Source organism: Poromitra crassiceps, assembly GCF_964638095.1.
Source record: "Poromitra crassiceps genome assembly, contig: HAP1_SCAFFOLD_247, whole genome shotgun sequence".
Classification (NCBI taxonomy): Eukaryota; Metazoa; Chordata; class Actinopteri; order Beryciformes; family Melamphaidae; genus Poromitra; species Poromitra crassiceps.
Window position 1 is genome coordinate 280,001 of NW_028152149.1, and position 7,500 is coordinate 287,500.

At 45.2% G+C, this 7,500-nt stretch overlaps 1 protein-coding gene across 1 annotated transcript in view; it reads right to left on the reverse strand.

The window, feature by feature from the left end:
* The window catches only part of LOC310770840 (C-Jun-amino-terminal kinase-interacting protein 1-like), a gene marked incomplete at both ends in the record, with an annotated part of 24,905 nt that extends 23,156 nt beyond the window's left edge, over positions 1 to 1,749 (reverse strand). The window contains 1 exon segment of the mRNA XM_083663548.1: positions 1,684 to 1,749. Coding sequence (XP_083519674.1) covers positions 1,684 to 1,749 — 66 coding nt within the window.
* Between the last annotated feature and the right edge of the window lie 5,751 nt (positions 1,750 to 7,500).

Below are 7,500 nucleotides of genomic sequence, written 5' to 3' on the forward strand. Positions count from 1 at the left end.
ACACACACACACACACACACACACACACACACACACAAAGCGATACATTAGAGGCACAGACACACCTATCAATGAAGGACACCTTGAATAGGATTACGAACAGGGAGCAGAGGTGAACGAACAGACACACATAATAACAGACACACACACATGCACCTGCGTGCACACCGCACACACACGCGCACACACACACACACACACACACACACACACACACACACACTCACACACACAGTCACAAGCTCTGGCGGCAGTCAAACACAAACGGAGATGGGCACCAAGAGGAGAAACATTGTACAATCCCAGCCATTGTTCTGTCTCACGAACACACCCAGCGAGAGAAACAGCTGGAGTGAATCCAGAGGTGATATCACCGTGCACATTTTCACACTTTCACATGTTCGTGCAGAGTCAGACAGGTGTTCGTTGTCGTTTTTGTCTCATGTCGTGTGTGAGTGAGGGGAACCGGAGACAGGCAGACACGGCGCAGCAGACGCATGGCTCCGGCTTCACAGTGGGGAAACAGCGCCCTCTCTGCTGTGGCTATTGGTGGACACCCGGAATTACACAGCCGAAGAACAGAAAAGACATGCTCTGACAGGACAAAAAAAAACATCGATATTGAAAACTACGCAATATTAAAGAACACATACAGCCTGCCGTGACGGACGACAACCGTGGCTTTAAGACAAACTCTGTTTTTTGTGTGCGATCGATCGCTACATGGATGGAAAAGTAGGGTCGATATACAGAGAGGTGTCAGTGGACTTTGAGACTAAGCACCATACTGCACCAAAAAAAGGGACATTTTCTGGGTTTTGGCTAAATGATTTTGATTCGTATAATTATGAAATCGGGAGATTAACGGGAGAAATTACCATTTGGGAGCACAGCGGGAGAAAGGGTTAAAAATAGGGATGACGATGAAAATCGGAAGTGTTGGCATGGGATTCACCTATTTCACTTCCCACCCAATTCACCCATTTTGTGTCTAAAAGGCAGGAAGTAATACAGGTATACAAGCAGAACACTAATGAGGGTTTCCAACTTCCAATCCATTTAGGTGTTCCAGTGCCCGGGGCCCTAATTAATGTCTCGCTTGCACCTGTGTTACTTCCTACCTTCTAGACACAAAATGGGTGATTTGGGTGGGAAGTGAAATCGGCTAATTAAGCATGGAGCCTCCTGCTTGGTCTCTGTTGAGGCGACCGCTCCTCCTCTCTGTCTGCTGCTTCATCAACACTCGCTCAGCTGTCACGCACTTTGGATAACAACCCTACCATGTCTCAAAAGGCTTTAGTCATATACTTCATATATCATATATATGATATATATACACACAGCATAGCTTACATACTGTACATCTATATACTACACATTTTACTGGATCATATTTGACTAGATTTACATTACAATACCACAGCACACAGCCACAGCATATCTTTAGACTGTGGGAGGAACCGGAGCACCCGGAGGAGACCCACGTAAACACGAGTCACGACGAGAACATGCAAACTCCACACGGAAAGGACCGGGGGCGGGGGGGGGGGATTCGAACCCACGACCTTCTTGCTGTGAGGTGACAGTGCTAATCACTGAGTCAGTGTGTGTGTGCATGTGTGCGTGTTTACAGGAGAGCGATAAGAGGAGGCCAGAGAGGAAGAGGTTAATCAGGGGGCTCACCTGAGTGCGCGGCACCATGGGGAAGAGGTTAAGGGTCGTGGGTCTCTTGGGCCGGTAGGTATCCATGGTAACAGGTGCGTCGGGCTCCTTGGTGACGGGCGACGGGGCGACCACGGCCGACGCCTTGGACGATTCCGTGTCGCCGCGGTAACCGTCAGCGCCGTCGATCAGCTCCAAATGCAGCATCTCCGCCTGGAGCTGCTCGGCCCGCCCCGGCCTGCTACTGGCCCCCCTCCGCACGTGGCCCTGCGCCGGATTGGAGGAGGAGATGCGTCAGTCACGGAAAGAGAGAGAGAGAGAGAGAGAGAGAGAGAGAGAGAGAGAGAGAGAGAGAGAGAGAGAGGATGGGGGTGGTTGGAGAAGGGAAAAGTGGATAGGATGAGGGGGTTGAGCTGACCAATTAGAGGCTGCTCTGATGCAGCCTGTTACACACTGAGCTGCTTAGAGCAGAGAGAGGGAGGAAGAGAGAGAGAGAGAGGGAGCGAGGGAAGAGAAAGAAAGAAAGAAAGAGAGAAGATAGAGACAGAAGGCGGGAGAGAGAGAGAGAGAGAGAGAGAGAGAGAGAGAGAGAGAGAGAGAGAGCATACCACCGCCAGCATCATCTCAGTACATGACAGCATGCAGCTACAGTAATAGAGTGAGTGTATTTTCCCAGGCGGAGTGTGAATCACTCATTCCTCATTGTTTCAACACTCGTGACTCTGTCCTCTGCAGTGTCTGTTTGCTTTTTACATTTACTCAATTCAATTCAATTCAATTCAATTCAATTCAATTCAAAGAGGCTTTATTGCCATGACCACAGTGAATTACAGTGTTGACAAAGCACATAGTACAAGTACTATAAACAGTGAGAAATACTGTTTTAAACATACAAACAATATAACGTACTGTAACATTAAGGTGCGTTCACACCGACCTATTAAAGTTTGTCGCTGGCGTCGAGTTTACATACAAATTTAATGCAAACGAGCGATTGAGCGTATATTCGCCTGGGAGAATAATCGCTGGGCGTCCGAGCGGCAGAGACAGAGCGACAGGGAGAACATTCGCTCGTCGCTCAAGATGAAATATCCCAACTTGAGCGAAAATACGCTGGCATCAGTCGCTCGCTGTTCAACGCTGATTGGCTGCCGTGTGAGAGCGAGTCAAGGATCACTCTGGCTTGGAACAAACCGCTGGTTTATTGTGTTGCAACAAACCGCATTGACAGCTCATTGACAGGCTGACAGCTGACATGAAGTGAAGTCTGTACCATAGACATATATAAGGCTAGATGGCTTAAGGCGGAGTCACCAGCGTCGTTAAAGCGCTGCCATCTTGCTACGGCAGGCTTTCTGGTACGTTCTATGGTAGCTGTTGGAGGGTGCACAGACAAAAATACTCATAACTCGCTGAAATCTTGACGGATTTACAAACGGTTTGGTTTATTACAAGCATATTCCGTTCCCGAGATATGGCAACAACAACAAAAAAAACACTAAAAACACTATGTTTTTGATGGGCTCCAAATTACACCAAAATTAAACCGAAGCATCTATGCCATGAGAGGGATTCAGGCACAAAGTTTCGTGCAGTTTCATCCATTTCCCTAGGAGTTATGATCATCTGATGTGATAATACTAACCCAACAACAGATGCTCATAGCTCCTAGCAAAATGGATGAAACTGCATGAAACTAGGTGCGTGAATTCATCTCATGATGATGATGCTGCAGTTTAAGTTTGGTGTAATTTGGAGCCAAAAATAATAATAAAATGTTAGCGTTTTTTTAACCCATAAATATATATAAAGCTGTGGTGCCGTAGCAAGATGGCCACCATGCGACGACGTCGCTCTCCATTGACCGGCAGCGCGGGTAAGCCATCTAGCCTTTATATATGTCTATGGTCTGTACTACCGGTATGCAGCTCGCATTAGGAGCACGCTGATAGGCTTAGCTTGTAAACAATGACGGTGGCTCGTAGTGGACAAACAGCATGACATTGCGTAACGTTATATCCCCCACATGTCCGTCATTTCGTGTGCCTGTTGATGAGCGATTTAAACAGAGCGACAGAGCGATTCCAAAGGGTTGACTTGAGCGACAGAGCGAAAAATAAATATCTCGGTGTGAACACAGCTTTAGAGTTCAAAAACAGCAACCAATCACCATTGCCAGTAGGTGATCATAGTCATCATAGTCTTTTGTCATTGCCCTTTTAGTCATTGCCCTTATATTTTTAGTCAGATTGGCATATTGATGAAATTTACATTTACATTAGATTTACATTTAACCAGGTAAAGAAAAACTGGCCAAGAGGGCAACATAAAAACATACATCGTTTGCCTGGTTATTTAAAAACTGTAGGCTACTACTGACTGTACTAATGCTGACTGAATAAATATGGGGGGGAAACAATGTTTATGTTGAAAAAAAAATGTATGTTCAAATAAATATACCAAGTAGTTATATAAGCTGTCTGGTTGTATTGGTTTGCCTTGCCACAAAGAAAAGAGAAAATATTTGAATATATTCGAACAAATATGTTTTATTTAGAGGGAATATTCAAATATGATTTTGGGCCAATTTTGACAGCCCTTCTGACAGCGCGCGCACACACACACAGACACGCATGCCCACGTGCGCATGCACACACACACACACACACACACACACACACACACACACACACACACACACACACACACACACACACACACACTGCAGGCGTGATAACAGTGTTCAGTGCAGCCAGGGGGAGCTGGGGAGAGGAAGGGCTCTATAATGAACATCTAAATCCCTGTGGGAAGAAGACAAGACAGAGGCTGGCACAAAGACCCTGGGCCTCATTAGGAGGCAGTGGTGGCCTAAAGGACGAGCAAGCTTGTGACCGGAAGGTCGTCGGTTCAATCCCCGGGACCGGCAGGATAAATCTGGCTGGGGAAAGTGAAAAAGCAGCACTTGTCCCTCCCTCATTACCACCACTGAGGTGCCCTTGAGCAAGGCCCTTAACCCCAAATGCTCCAGTGGAGCTGCTCAGTGGCCAGCCGATCAGACTGTGGTTGTACTGGTCAGCTTCCAGGTGTGAATGTGTGTGTGAATGTGAACAGGGCGCTCATGAAAAAGAGAGCATTGTTCTCAGTGAGACTTCTCCTTTATAACGGTAAAAAAAAAATAATAATAATAATAATAATAAAAACAACAAAAAATACTCTGACTAAAACCCACATTTTAGTTTTTAATTTCAAAGAATATGAAAGGAAAAAAACATACTATATAAAAACTTACAATATTTCAACCTTGGGTGACTGTTTACACGGAATTGTGTTGCTTGGCAACAGTTTGGAACCTAATTATGTCCTGTCAGTTATTGTACTAGCAAAACACTGCAACATGAAGTAAACTGGGGGCAATTTAGAATGTTTATGTTGTTGAGTTGAAACTGTCTCTATAGTAGCTACAGTAGCATGTAAAAGCTGTATCCAGATTAAACAATAATGTAACTGCTCCTTAACTTACAGTTTGGTCTCCGATTCTGAGCTGCAATAAAACGTACAGTAATTATCCCTCTACGCGCGCGCACGTGTGTGTGTGTGTGTGTGTGTGTGTGTGTGTGTGTGTGCGCGCGTGCGCGTGTGGGTGTGTGCAGAAATGTGTACATGCAGAAATGCCTTCCTAGCAATACTTGTATACAAATCAAATCATGACTGTAATGTAGGCCTATGAGGAATATGATGTGTATTTATGCACAAGCACTGTGTACATAAAGCAGAGCCTGAATGAAACGCCAGTGTTTAGACTAGGGCTGCCACTGACGATTATTTTCATCATCGATTAACCTGTTGATTATTTTCTCGATTCATCGATTAGTTGTTTGGTCTATAAAATGTCAGAAAAGGGCAGCAAATGACGATCAGTGTTTCCCAAAGTCCAAGATGACGCCCTCAAATGTCTTGTTTTGTCCACAACTCAAAGATAATATCAGTTTAGAGTAAAGAAACCAGAAAATATTCACATTTAAGAAGCTGGAATGAGAGAATTTAGACCTTTTCTCTTAAATTTGTACTCAAAAGGATTAATCGATCATCAAAATAGTTGTCGATTAATTTTCTGTCGATTGACTAATCGATTAATTGATTAATCGTGGCAGCTCTAGTTCAGATGCGTTTCCTTGAAACTCCGGTGTGAGACACGTTTCTGTGCAGCAGAATGAATGGGATGGAGGATAATGCAATTCCATAGTCTGCATGTTGCCTTCAGGCACATTTGTATGCAGCACACACCAATCTCACAGATAGCCAGGAATCTCTCTCTCTCTCTCTCTCTCTCTGTCTCTCTCTGTCTCTCTCTCTCTCTCTCTCTCTCTCCCTGTCTCTCTCTCTCTCTCTCTCCCTCTCTCTGTCTCTCTCTGTCTCTCTCTCTCTCTCAGGGATAGAGCCCCATAGATACAGTGAGAAAGAAAGAGCCTTGTGTATGTGTGTGTGTGTGTGTGTGTGTGTGTGTGTGTGTGTGTGTGTGTGTGTGTGTGTGTGTGTGTGTGTGTGTATGTGTGTGTGTGTGTGTGTGTGTGTGTATGTGTGTGTGTGTGGAGAGAGAGAAAGAGAGACTATAGTTTGCTACTGTAATGATTTGCTTAGGAGCATGAATCCTTGGTAATGATCCTGAAATCCCAAGGGAAGAACCCAAGGAGGGGAGGGAGGGGGTGGGGGGGGGGGGGTATTCCTGGATCTGGCTTTCCCGGCTGTTGGGAATGAAGGATGAGTTTTTTTTCCTGGGATGAGGTTTGTGTTATCTAGGTCATCGGGACAAACCCAAGCCGCTCATTAACAGAGCAGCGGGGAGCCTAACTGTGTTTATTTGATGGAGAGATTTTGCTCAGGCTGTTCTCATTCACTCTTTGTACTTAAAAAAAACGAATGCACCATATTTTCATATACAACCCGACCAGCAGAGGGCGATATAGGCACTAGGTGCCTGATATAAACGTGGCTGGTGAGGATGGGGTGGCGGAGGATCCCCAGCATAAGCAAAACAACTGTTTTTCATTTAATTTAACCCCGACCAAACGCAGACCCTAACCTTAACCAAGTTGCTTTCCTTGGCTAAACATAACTGTAACAACCTTTGGGACGTAATTCACCGTTTTCTTTTCTTCATTTTTTCCCCATATTTTTTCTCCCGTTTTCTCCCCAGTTGTAATTGGCCAATTCCCCCTGCTGTCCCGGTCAGTCGTTGCTCCACCCCCTCTGTCGATCTGTGGAGAGTTGTAGACTAGCACCATGCTTCCTCCAAAACATGCTCCCCATCTCCTCCACTTGTATCCTATAAGTGGCTCTATCACTCTCTCCAATCTGCTGAACATTTCTCTCACTCCCAAAGTGAGTCAATCCCCATAGACCCCCATGTTAAAATGCCCCAACATGTATAAAGCCTGGTAAAAAAGAAAAGAAAAAAGAAAAGAAAATGTTTATTCTCTATACGAGGGATCAGCCAAGCAGCATTTTGGTAAACAAACCGCGTCACTGGGTGGCAACGGCAATAGAACCCTATGGAGCCCAAGTGGCGCGAGGCGTGAGTGTCTAACTCTAGCCGCTTGACTCTGTTTACATTTTAAAAACTGCGACAGTTCACACAACTTTAACACGACATGCATATATTATATACATCAAACTCTTGAGCTACTTCTGCTCTCACTCAAAATGTCAAAATATAAGCGATGTGATGTATAGTTTTTGAGATATTAACGTTTGTTTGGCACAACTCATACTAGTTAACTGCCGTGGGGTTCCGCATTTCTGGGTGGCAAGTGACGTTACGCTGATTCGTCCTATAGCTAA